Raw genomic sequence first — 13,619 nt, 5'->3', positions numbered from 1 at the left:
ATGAAAGACCCAAGTGTTTTCTTGGTGTGGATCCCCGGGTTGGGGTTCTGTATTTTCCTTGTAGGAACCACATCATCTAGGAGCGAGTTTAAAGACAATCCTGGAGCAATCGGAGGATGAACTGTTTTTAGAGTTTCGTGATTTTTTTTTTCTTTTTAGTATTTTACAGTTGTCTCACGTCTAACAACTTTTGGAAATATTTACCTTTCTTAACCATTCAGTAGCTTTCTTTTTTGTACCATGTTAGCAGTTTATGGGCTCTTTTGGTTTATGACGTTATCATGTGACGTCCAGCCAGCAGTAAATACAGCTGACTTGGCCAGAGCAGAAGTGGGGCTGCTGAGGGAAGAACCATCTGCTGGCTGCACGCTTCCAACCTCCCATGGGTCTTTGGGTAGAAGAAGAGCTTGGACTAGCCCCCCCCCCCCCAAGCGATGTGGAGGACCTATCATTACCGCACTCAGAAAAGGTGTCCTTTAAAAGGCCAGTGGTAGGATTTAGTGGAGGAGCCGCCTGCCCTTTTCAAGTGGGAATACCGAAGGAGGCAGTGGGAGGGACTTTGCTTGGCCAGAGCTTGCTTAATTAAGAGAATAATTTCCAATCAGGTTTGACAGTCTGACCCCTTTTCTCAAAGAAGGCTGACGGATCTCACTTGTATTCATGTCCCGGATGCTTCGGAGCCTCCCAAGCTCAGGGTTGGTAATCCAGACAACAACCGAGCTGGAACTGCTGGCTGGCTGGCTGGCAGGCGGTGAGGACAGGCTGCCTGCTCCTTGCAGCTTCATGCTGACTCTGTGCACTTCGCCGATTGGGGAAAAATACAGGCCACACGTGGGCACACACACACTTCATATTTTAAAATACCTGACGGCAGACTCCCAGATCCACTCGTGTGACGTCAAGGGTAACACCTCTAGTGCGAGCTTCGGGAAGTTGTTCTCTGTACCTCCTGAAGAATGGGAGGGTTGGTTGGCAGAGTTGGGATGCAAGGCGGCTTGGTGCCACACACAACTTTCTTTGCCATTAATGCCCAGCATTGTCTGCCCTGCCTGGCCTCTGGACCCTGCCCTCCGTCATTCTTCTAGTAACATTCGTTGTTGTGAGGGGTTTGGCATGGGTCCCTTTGTGGATGCTTTTGGTTCCCTTAGCCAGGTCCCCCTTGGGTGGCAGCAGTGTCCTGTGACCCACTCGTGACACTTTTTCTTGAGATCGTTTTCAGTGTGCTTTTGGGGAAAACCCGAAACATCTGTGTTGTTAGGTGGGTCTGCTCTTGCCCTGGGAGGTCGGAGGCTCCTGGCACTAACAAGTCCTTTGACCTCAGCTAAGTTACTTTACTTCTCTGTGACTCAGCTTTGTGTGTGTGTGTGTGTGTGTGACATTGGTGCCTTCCAGTGACCAGTCACATTTGTGTCTGTGAAGTTGCTTAATGATAGTTACAACATGCAATGGGCTACTGCTGCTTGGATATTTCTTAGACCCTACACTTGCTGACCCTTGAGAAATCCAGATTGTTCTGCTACTAGATCCCTGAAATTCCAGAAAATGTGCTTAACCTTTGTCAATGAAAGTAGTTTGCACGTTGACCAGAATTCATTATTCAAGTGTTAATGTAGCCAGAATCTGGCCTCACTCTACATCCCCTCTACTTTTTTGCTGAAGCATTTTAAAGCAAATTCCAGGCAGCATATTATTTCATCTCTAAGTACTTAGGTATGTTTTCCTGACAACATTTTTTTAAAATTTCTAAACCTGTACAACCGCAAATCTATCCTAACACCTAACAAAATTAACAATAATTCTGTAACACCATCTAATAACCAGTCTTTGTGAAATTTCCCCCCATGTCTCAAAAATATTTTTACTTAATATCAGGATTTAAGCAAGACCTACAAATTTTATTCGGTTCAAAGAGGATTTTTTTTTTAAAGATTTTTTATTTATTTATTTGACAGAAAGAGAGAGACAGCCAGTGAGAGAGGGAACACAAGCAGGGGGAGTGGGAGAGGAAGAAGCAGGTTCCCAGCAGAGGAGCCTGATGTGGGGCTCGATCCCAGAACGCCGGGATCACGCCCTGAGCCGAAGGCAGACGCTTAACGACTGTGCCACCCAGGCGCCCCAGTAGTTATTTTCTTAGGGAAAAAAATGCTTTTTTTTTTTCCTTAAAGATTTTATTTATTTGAGAGATAGAAGAGAGAGAACATGAGCAAGGATGGGGCAGAGGGAGGGGGAGAAGCAGACTCTTCGCTGAGCAGGGAGCCCAATGCAGGGCTCAATCCCAAGACCTTGGGATCATGACCTGAGCTGAAGGCAGACGTTTAACGACTGTACCACCCAGGCGCCCCCAAAGAGGTTTTTTTTAAGAAAAGTTTTCCTGAGATGCAGTGCACATACCATATAATTTACCTGTTTACAATGAACAATTCAGTGTTTTTTAGTGTATTTACAAGATTGTGCAGCCATCACACAATCTAATTTTGGAGCACGTCTATCCCTCCTGATAATAAGCCTCGTGTCTATTAGCAGCCACTCCTCAGTAACCCCACGCCCATCCCTAGCCTCTGCAAGGGCTGATCCTTCCTACCTCTGTAGATTTGCTTATTCTGGACGTTTCCTATAAATGGAATCATACAGTTTGTGGTCTCTTTTGATGGGCTTCTTTCACTTAGCACAGTGTTTCCATGCTGGAGTTTATATCGTACATCTTTCCTTTTCATTGCTGAGTAATGTTGTATTGTATGGATCAGCTACTTGTGACTTACCCATTCATCAGTTGATTGGACCTTTGAGGTTGTCTCTACCTTTTGGCTATTAGGAGTACTCCTGTGAACATTCATTTACATTTTCCCTGGTTACATGCCTAGGAGTAGACTTGCTGTTTAATATTTTAAGGAACTACCAGGTTGTTTTCAACAGCAGCTATACCATTTTATATTCCCACTTGTTCATCTTTTTTATTGTAACCACCTTAGTGGGTGTGTGCTATCATATTGTAATTTTCTTTTAAATTCCCTGATGGCTACTGAAGTTCAGCATATTTTCATGTGCTTTTGGCCAATTGTATATCTTCTTCGGAAAAATGTTTTAGCAGATCCCCTCCCCATTTTTTAACTGGCTTGTCTTTTCGTTGTTAAGTTGTGGAAGTTCTTATGTATTCAGAATACAGGTTCCTTGTCAGATACTTAATTTGCAACATTTTCTCCCATTCTATGGGCTGCTTCTTCACTTTCTTGGTGGTGTCACTTGGCGTTCCAAATTTTTTATTCTGATGTAGTCCTACTTATTTTTTCTTTCGCTGTGTGTGCTTTTGGTATTGTATCTTAAGTGTTGCCCTGACTCAAGGTCATAAAGGTTTATTCCTGTATTCTAAAAGTTTTACAGTTTTAGCTTAAATGTAGGTAGGTCTCTGATCCATTTTGAGTTAATTTTTGCATTTGGTATGAAGTAGAGGGTCCAACTTCATTGTTTTGCTCATGGATATCCAGTTGTCTCAGCACCATTTCTTAAAAAGACTATTCTTTTCCCATTGAAAATCCATTTCCCTTTTGCTGAAAATCAACTGGCTGTAAAAGTAAAGGTTAATTTCTAGGCTCTTGATTCTATTCCATTGGCCTGTCTATTCTTATATCTGTTCTCCACTGTTTTTATCACTGTAGCTTTGTACCAAATATGTTTTTTGGAACTCTTTTAACGTGTTACTGTGTCCTCTTTTTCACCTCTACCACCAAGCCATTTATTTGTGAGGGACCTGATTTATTTTTACAGAATTGCCGTAGTTGGCATTGGGCTGATTGTATCCTGGTGGTGTCACTTTCCGTGTTCTTCTATCTCTCTTTTTGTAAACTAATATTTATATCTGGCATCTTAATTAAATTCAGGTTAAATTACATATTATTCTTTATTGCCAAGAATACTTCCTGGATAGTGCTGTAACTTCCTATTGCATCAGTTAGGAGGCATGTGTTGTCTGGTTATCCCACTTTTATTAATGATAAAATTGATTAAGTGGGTTTGAATCAGAATGAACTATCTACTATAAAGTTCTCCATTAACTTGTCACTTGTTGGTTTTAGCAGCCACTCCGGGGTGTTTTGTTCTATTGCTCATTTCATTAGGAGCTATAAAATGATGATTTTTGAACTCCTTTTATTCCTTCTTTTTTTATTATTTAATAATATTTTTATTATATTATGTTAGTCACCATACAGTACATCCCTATTTTTGATGTAGTGTTCCATGATTCATTGTTTGCGTATAACACCCAGTGCACCATGCAATACGTGCCCTCCGTACTACCCATCACCAACCTGTCCCCCCCTCCCCCCACTGAAGCCCTCGGTTTGTTTCCCAGAGTCCATATTCTCTCATGGTTCATTCCCCCTTCTGTTTACCTTCCCTTTCTTCTCCTACTGATCTTCCTGCTTCTTACGTTCCATAAATGAGTGAAACCATACGATAATTGTCTTTCTCTGCTTGACTTATTCCTTTTATTCCTTCTGTGTTTATCAGTTTTCAGTAGGAGTTAAGGTGACCCGTGATTATTTTAAAGGATCTTTAGGGGATTTTACATATCTTTGCTTTTACCCATTGTGGTCGTCATCCTGTCTCACCCTCTCATTGTCCCATCACATGAAATTAACTGTTTGATGTGTAGGATTTGCTTGGAAATAATACAGTGCAGGGGATGGGGTGAAGGAGTAGATGAGCCAGGAATGGCTGTGAATTAAAATTGTTGCCCTGGGTGGTGGGTTCATTATAATTGTTCTTTCTTTTCCTTTGTTTAAGGTTTTAAAGAATCATCCTGTTATTGGCCAGTGGTTACCCCTTGATGTCAGTCCAGTGTCATTTCGATAACTTCTTTGATCTCAAGCATAAGAAGCCCCAAGAGTGTTTAATATATTTCCTGCCCTGGAGTTAGAATCAGTCACTTCTCCAGGGATCCCTGATTCCTTTTAGTGGGAAATAGTGTTTGGAGGCTACCTGATCGAGGCCCTGGCAATGCCACCGGATGGTCCTTGCCCTCAGCTTCCTCAGTGGACACACTAAGAAATGTTTTCCAGAAAAAGAATGAATCAGAGATTCAGATCAGTATTTCCAATTCAAGGACTACAGGGTTTTCATTTAACTTTTTGTTTTGTTTTAATCTATTTGATGCTAAAAAGTTTGGTTTCTAACAGCTAACATAATTACTCATTTATTGTATCCTAATTATATATGATATCCTACTTCCATATAATGTAATACCCTAATTTTGTAGTGTATGTGTATTTGTGTTTGGAGGGGAGAGGGTATTGTTTTAAAATAATGTTATCAATATTTAATGTCTTCTCTGGTTCATTTTATCTTTAATACATATCTCGCTAGGGATGTATAGTCAAAAGACTGTTTTTCAAAGTTATTTGAAATCATTTTTCTTCCTGTGGTTATGCTATCAACTTGATATACTGTTAATTTCATTTGTTTCAGTTTGCTTTAGATTTGTAGGTGTTGGATTTTTCCCCTCTTTGTAATTTCAAGTGGTTCTACAGTGATAAGTAGTGCAAGGGGTATCCAGAGGTTTCGTTTCCATCTTTGTTCCCTTCGCCCTGTTTCCCTTCTTCCCGTAGAGAATCATTTTAATTAGTACTAGATATATACTTGTATTGTTTTAAAAATGCGTATGTTTTTAAAAGGTTTTCTTATTATTTTAGAGAGAACTAGTGCACGTGGAAGAGTAAGGGGAGGGACCGAGGGAGAGAATCTAAGCAGAGTCCCCAGTGAGCACAGAGCCCGACGCAGGGCTCAGTCTCACGACCCATGAGATCATGACCTGAGCTGAAACCAAGAATCAGATGTTTTAACCAACTGAACCACCTGGCACCCTAGAAATATGTATTAACCAAAATAAAAAACACCTTCCTCCCTTTATCATAAAGGATAGCATACTGTGCACTCTTGCACCCTTTGCTTTGGTACTTTACAATGTGTCATGGAAATTCTTTAACCGTGTTAGTTTGATCCTTCGTATCGATAAGACTGGTTTTATATTCGTGCCCTATTTAAGTGTGTTATGCGATTTGGCAGTCTGTTCTAAATTGTGCCATAAAATACTGACAGGAAGAGTTAATGACTTCACTGAGTTGTACAAAAAAGTCTCTCTTCTTTCCTTCTCATCATAGAATAAATGGCTTATTATTATTTTTTGTTCTCTCTCTCAGTCTAAAGGAATTCCTGCCCAAAGAATACATCAAGCAGAGAGGAGCTGAAAAGAAAATATTTCAGGTATTGGAAATGTATAGAACTTCATTATTCTCCTCGCTCCCTAGCCTCATCTATTAGTATGAGAGGGGCCTCTGCATGTGCTAGTTTAGTACTCCATACATGTGCTCTGCTTACATAGTAAGTGATTAGTGACTCAAGAGTAAAGAAGCTGACAGTTCTCCTTTGGGCAGATTTAGTATCTTAATCCATACCTTCTTGCTAAAGGTTACTTAGTCCTTCTGAGAAAAATGTGCATACATTTAATTTCAAAGGCATTATCTTGATAGTGTTGAAACAAGGTGATTTGCTATTAAAATGCACTGAAGAAGCAGCTGCAAGTAGCTTCTTTGTCCTGATATTTGTTTTTTGAAGCTTAGAATTTGGAAACTGGTGTCTTTTTAAAATTCAGGGTTTTTTCCCTAAACATCAGAGAGTTTTCTCTTTCAGGCAAGCAGAAAAGAAAAAAAAAAAAGCCCTATCATCAACTTTGCCATAAAACAATCACTCCAGTGAATCCAAAATATTAAAGTCTTCTTCGGTATTGAAATGTAAATGTAAGTTGAAGTAGAAATTTTGTGTGTATCAAATGCACACGGCTTGTTTCCAGGCACTCTGACGTGCAGGCATTTATATGTCCTGCTCTTTGGAAAACCGTATATTTTGGGTGGATGTTAGAAGGATACGTCTCCTGGAGAACATTATTTTTGCTCTCATGGAAAGCGTTGGTTCTGAACCTTTGGGGGTATGGAGTTCTTCCAAAAGTGGATTACACTTTGGACCCTGGTCTGCCATTCTACACAGCTTGAATTATTGCCTGTAGGTGTAAAATCTCTAGGGAGTTTGGGCTCCAGCTTCTGTTAAGAAGCCCTGCATTCGAGCTTTCTCTGTGCTCTGACCCTCGGTCGGCTGGTACATGTGTCACAGAGGGGTCTCCAACACAAATGTCCATGACTGATAATTCATAGCAACTGTATGTGCCATATGTCATAACCAGCTCTACCAAGTCCGCGTGCTGGCAGATCTTTAATAACTGGTCCTTGCTGCTGTCACTTGTAGGAGCATAAGAACTGTGGAGAGATGAGCGAAATAGAAGCCAAGGTCAAGTATGTCAAACTCGCCCGATCCCTCCGAACGTATGGCGTGTCCTTTTTCCTGGTGAAGGTAAGTTGGGCGGGGTGCAGGGCGCACAGGGTGTTTGCTGTCAAGCTTGCTTTGTTGCCCCAAGACCCCTAGCATTTGCAGAGGTAGCATCTGTTCGGTGGTCACCTGAGTTAAGCCCATGGGACAGACACGAAGCATGTAAGTTATAAGGCTAGTGAGTGAGCCTGGCTGCCTGTGGGCCTCCAGGCACTCGTGTCTTGGCGTGGCACAGTCGCTGCTATAAAGTCACCGAAGGAGTGCATTCATGTCTACTTGTTATCACTTTTCCTCCGAAAATGTTTCACTTGAGATTACTAAGAGTGCCCTGGACTAAGTGAAGGCTGTTGATCACTGCATACCAAATCGAATTAATGTAGTAAATACCATACTTACTTTGTATAGTTTCAGGTGGGCTTTGGGGTTTTCTGTGGCCTTCAGATCTGATTTCATGGGAATTGTTTGCCTTCTCTTTGAAATTCAAGACTGAGGCCCTTGATGGGTGTGTTCTTAGGTGGACTGATAAGCTCTCTCATTAGCTTCTTTCCTTTGTGCAGCTTGACCTCCCAGACTCTATTTTAGTCATCTCACTAATAGGTTTCATTGATTTCCACTTGTTTTGCTGTGACTCTTGGCTCCCTGCCTCTTGCCCTTGGCCCTGGAAGAAAACTTCACCATGTGAAGTTTCTCATATTGCTTAAAGCAGAGGAGAGTGTTACCAACTGTGCTGCAGCTGCCTACAGGGACAGAAGTCCCAAGGCCAGAGTCAGGGTGCTTTAAGAAGCTTGTTTTCCCAACTGCTGAAGAGACCTAGAGAAGAAGAAAGTTACACTGTCCTCTAGGATGTTGGGGGGTAGAGATGCTTTTCTTGACTCTACTCACTGAAGAAAGCTGCCTCATTTGGGGTGAGGAACAACAAAGATGTTACACTGAAGAAGGGGATACACTTCATGATGAGTGACTTAAACCAGACAGCTCTTGGTTTTACACCCGAAAATGCTGCAGCCCTTGCAAATGATGAAAGCATAGGCGAATCACTTTGGTTTTCAGAAAAATCATTTAGAAGTTGAATTTTTTTCATATTTAGTGTGAGTTTTAAACGATCAGTGAATTTTTGAATGGGGTGCTACCTTGTAGGTACAAATGACTCCATTTCCCTGGAATGGTTCTGCTGCCTTAGCTGAGGTGATCCCATCTGAGCTGTAGTCACCTGCTTCCATCATCCCAGCTCCCCACCCCTACCATGAGCAGTTGGTGAGATCTGCTTGTTTAAGAAGAAAAAGCTGCTTTTCATTTATTATTCTGAAGAACAGTTGATAGCAGATGAGTTCCAATACCTCATAGGGACAAAGATGAAACAAATTTTGAGCATGCCCAATGCTTTGGTCTCTGTACCCATTCTTTCTTGAGTTTTTCAATAGTCCTTTATGTATGAAATTCATCTCTTGTAATCGTATTGTTTCCATTAATACCATCACACTTGATACAGTCAGTTTCAGGGATGTGCATATAGGTTAATAAATGTAGGAAGCAGGGGGGCGCCTGGGTGGCGCAGTCGTTAAGCGCCTGCCTTCGGCTCAGGGCGTGATCCCAGAGTTCTGGGATCGAGCCCCACATCAGGCTTCTCCGCTAGGAGCCTGCTTCTTCCTCTCCCACTCCCCCTGCTTGTGTTCCCTCTCTCGCTGGCTGTCTCTCTCTCTCTGTCAAATAAATAAATAATCTTAAAAAAAAAAATAAATAAAGGTAGGAAGCAGCACACAGAAAACTACATGTAATTAGGAAGAGCACTTGAACATCAGGGTCCAGAAAAAATAAAATGTTCTCCAAGGCTAATTTAGGGTCTTAGAAAAATTGGTCTATAGTTAGTAGAATAATTTGAGGTAGAACACAAATCCTCTGGTTATGGCAAGGTCTTGGTAGATTTCGTTAAATGAAAACTTCTTCTACAAAAGTATTTAAGGCAAAATAAGAAAGTAAGGAAATTTCCTTCCTTCCTCCCTCTCTCCCTTCCTTTCTCCTTTTCTTCTTTTCATGTCTTTATTTTTTAACTTACATGCCTTTGAAGAAAGGCCAGGACTAACTTTCACATACATGTTAGGTATTCAGATTTTGGTTTTCTTCAGTTTTATTTTTTGTCACTTTACGAAAGTGAGCACAACTGCTCACTTTAATTTTTTGCTCCATGGTCTTACATCATTTTATTTTAGAATTTATTTTGATAGGGGCACCTGGCTGGCTCATTCGGTTGAGCATCTGACTCTTGACCTCAGCTCAGGTTGTGATCTCAGGGTTATGAGATTGAGCTCCTTGCTGGGCTAGAGCCTGCTTAGGATTCTCTCTCTCCCTCTGCCTCACCCCCTCCACTCATGCGCACATATGCTCTCTCTCTCAAAAACGAAAATTGATTTTGATAAATAGTTTGCCTGACTGCAGTTTGCCATATTTTCAAAGTAGTACAATGAGAATTCAGGAGTAATTTAATACTATGGATTAATGAACCTCATAAATCAGATCAGTAGGTCAAGTAAGATGGCCTCATATACAGTGAACTATCTGGAAAAGAAAGAAAACAATTCCATTTACAATAGTATCAAAAACAATAAATTACTTAGGAATAAATTTAACCAAGGAAGTGAAAGATCTATAAACCAAAAACTTTAAGACACTAGTGAAAGAAATTAAAGACGATACAAATAAATGGAAAGATATCCCATGTTCATGGATTGGAAGAGTTAATTTTAAATAGTCCATTCACTTAGCATAATTTTCAGCCTACAGATCTCTGTACATGCTATAACGATATATAGTCATTTTAACTTTTAGATTTATTTTTAATTTGAGTAAGTTGGTCAAGTAAATGTACAAGACATATGTCAACAACATGAAATAACATTTGTGTGTATAGGTAAGTGCAACCATTTAGAATATAGGATGAAATAGATCCTATGCAGAATAGCAGACACACACAAAAATTGTATGGCTAAGGGATAACAAGTTTTTTAAAGGCATAAATAACAGATTTCCCTAGAATCCCAACCTAAACATACCATTTAATTGTGAAGGAATTTCATTGGCATCATTTAGGAAGTTAAAAGTGAGTGGTTCTAGTTTCTCATTCACTACTTGTGTAGTCTATTAGAAATTTAAGTAAGTCAAGGAAATTATAATTTATGAAACATTTAGATATTGATATTGAACACACTTAATCATACCATATAGCTTTAGGATTAATCCTAGATATTCTCAGAGTAGTTATATATATTTACAGGTGCTTCTATCCTATTTTCTTCTATATCCATGAATGTGTTGACCTAATATTCAGAGCATTAGACTTTGTTGTTATAAAAGAAAGTGCTTGGGTGTTGGAGTCAGGAAGATTGGCCTGGCATCCAGGATGCCAGCGTACCTCTATGTGGGGAACAGCAGAGACTCGTGTGACTTTGAGAGACACCCATAACCTCCCTCAGTCTCGGTTTCTTCATCTGAAAAATGGGAGTGATCATGCCTTACAGAACTCTAAAGATTAAATGAGATAGTGTATATAAAGAAATGTAGTGCCTGGGTGGCTCAGTCAGTTAAGCATCTGCCTTTGGCTCAGATCATGATCTCAGGGTCCTGCGATTGAGCCCCACCTCGGGCTCCCTGCTCTCAGGAAACCTGCTTCTTGCTCTCTTCCCTGCTCGTGCTCTCTCTTGCTCTCTCTCTCTCAAATATAATCTTAAAAAAAAAAAAAGTAGCGCCTGGAAAGTAAGGACATTTGATAAATTTTAGGTGATCCCTTAACCCTTCCCACATCTCCCTTATCCCTGGCTCCTAAGTCTTCCAACTTGTAATTGGCTTTTAACACCCATGATGTAGACCGAGAGTTGGCAAACTTTTCTAGTAAAGGGTCAAATGGTATCTTAGGCTTTGCAGGCCATACTGGCCACCTCTGTCTGTGTGGCCTGAAAGCAACCATAGGCAATATGTAAATGAATGAGCACAGTTAGGTTCCTGTAAAGCTTTATTTATGGGCTCTGAAATTTCAATTTCATATAATCTTCATGTGTCACATAGAATTATTCCTCTTGTGGGTTTTTTTTTTTTTTTTCAAGCTCTTAAAAATGGAAAATTCACTCTTAGCTCTCAGGCCATAAAAAAGCAGGCAAAAAGCTGGGGTTATCACTGCCTGTGGTTTGCTGACTCTGATGTAGAGAATGTCCATCAGCCATTTAATGAATCCACAGGGAATGGCTTTATGTGGCAGTGTTCTGTTCTCAGTGGCTAAGAACATAAGCTTTGAAAAGAAACACCTAGATTTGGATTCTGGTTTGCTGCTTAGTTTTACCTTAGATAAGTTACATTACCTTCTGTCTGTGCATGTTTGCTCACATATAAAAGTGTGCCTTTTTATGAGGTTTAAATGAGAAAATAGAAAAAAGGGGACTGTGGCATATAAGAGCTTAATGAGTGGAAGCTATAAATGTCTACAGTCTTCCTCTTTTTTTTTTTTTAAAGATTTTAATTTATTTGACAGAGAGAAAGACAGCCAGCGAGGGAGGGAACACAAGCAGGGGGAGTGGGAGAGGAAGAAGCAGGCTCCCAGCGGAGGAGCCTGATGCGGGGCTCGATCCCAGGGATCCAGGATCACGCCCTGAGCCGAAGGCAGACGCTTAAGGACTAAGCCACCCAGGCGCCCCTAGAGTCTTCCTCTTATATTGACATCTTTTGCATTTTATCTTGATACACTAATCAAAACTCCATAAGCAATGGTAAGCCATTTCCAATAACCTGCAAAGGATCTTGTTTCATTCTAGGAAATTCTTGTGTAAACCTTCTTTCTCATTTATAAATTTGTCTTTTAACTTTCCCTGTAGCCACACAGAGCTTTGAGGTGTGAGATACCTGGGGAGCTGACCCTCTTCTCCCCTTAACTATAAAAGCATCACAGAGGGCATTTGGAGCCTCTCAGAATCATGAGTTAAGTTGAATAGATGACCAGTTGTTAGAGAAAAATGGCTAATGAACAGGATCTTTAACACCGTTTTGCTCTTTTTTTTTTTTTTTAAGTTTTATTTATTTAAGGAATCTCTACACCCAGCATGGGGCTTGAACTCACTACTCCAAGATCAAGAGTTGCATGCTCTTCAGACTGAGCCAGCCAGGCACCCCTAACACCATTTTGCTCTTGAGCATCTGTCCCTTCCTGCCATGCCCCTAAAAGAAATAAGGGTACTGATAACACCGCAGAGCACACAAGCCAGCACTTTGGCACCAAGCCAAGGTAGAATTCTAGTGAGCACAGCTGGATCACAGCTTAGGCCGCATCGAAGTTCGGGGCCTAGAGCCAAAATGCCAAAGCAGAACCCACTTGCATCCCTTCGCTCACTTCTAAATATCCCACGTAAGACACAGGTGATGTAGTAATCAGCCAATCTCCACACCAGTGAGAAGAGCTGTAAGAAGAGCAGGCCTGACCATAGCCAGTCACCAGTTTTTTTTGTTTTTTGTTTTTTATATTTATTTGTTTAAATAAAGTTAGCCAACATATAGTACATCATTAGTTCTTGACATACTGTTCAATGATCGATTAGTTGCGTATAACACCCACTGCTCATCACATCTTGTGCCCTCAGTGCCCTTCACCCGGTTACCCCATCCCCCCACCCCTCACCCCCATTCTGCAGCCCTCAGTTTGTTTCCCAGAGTCAAGAGTCTGTCATGGTTTGAAGGCACAGTAATGGCTGAGATGTGCTTGAAAGTGGAGGGGCCGGGCTTGTTAATGAATCCTGCCTCCTCTTGGTAGAATGCATTCATTCTCCTGCATCTAAGTTATGCAAGCTTAAGACATCTTCCAAACAAAACCAACCTAATGAGGACCACCTGGAGAGAAATTTCTACAGAACAGCAGCAGCCGCAGTCTCTCTGTGTGTCAGTCCTTGAGAGACGGGACTTCACGGGGCCTGCCTTGCCTGCTTTCTTCACTGGAGATAAAAGGACGCTGGTCTGTGGAGCTGAAGTGGGCAAGGCCCGGTGTAAGGTGGACTGAGATGTGTGGGGGTACGGGGAGGAAGAGGAAGCCTCTCCTAACATGCTGGCTCACCACTGTGGGTCTAAGGCAGGTCTTCATGGGGAAGAACCAGTGTAGCCAGCCCTGAGCTGAGCCTTTCATGCCTTTAACTTTCTCCAGCTGCTCTGCATTTTGTGGGCAGGCCCTGAAATCATCTGATCCCTGACAGTGGTCTGTGTTTCTTCTGCCCCCTCCC

The 13,619-nt window shown here is 41.3% G+C and overlaps 1 protein-coding gene across 1 annotated transcript in view; it reads left to right on the top strand.

The window, feature by feature from the left end:
* Positions 1-13,619, top strand: part of TLN2 (talin 2) — a 249,186-nt gene that overhangs the window by 78,377 nt on the left and 157,190 nt on the right. Inside the window, exons 8-9 of the mRNA XM_008706048.2 lie at positions 6,195-6,258; positions 7,294-7,398. Of these exons, the coding sequence (XP_008704270.2) occupies positions 6,195-6,258; positions 7,294-7,398 (169 nt within the window). The remainder of the gene's footprint in view (positions 1-6,194; positions 6,259-7,293; positions 7,399-13,619) is intronic.

This window comes from Ursus maritimus, unplaced genomic scaffold, assembly GCF_017311325.1.
Source record: "Ursus maritimus isolate PB19 unplaced genomic scaffold, ASM1731132v1 scaffold_35, whole genome shotgun sequence".
Lineage (NCBI taxonomy): Eukaryota > Metazoa > Chordata > Mammalia > Carnivora > Ursidae > Ursus > Ursus maritimus.
The sequence above is the reverse complement of the archived record's forward strand: the minus strand, read 5'-3'. Positions and strand labels throughout refer to the sequence as shown.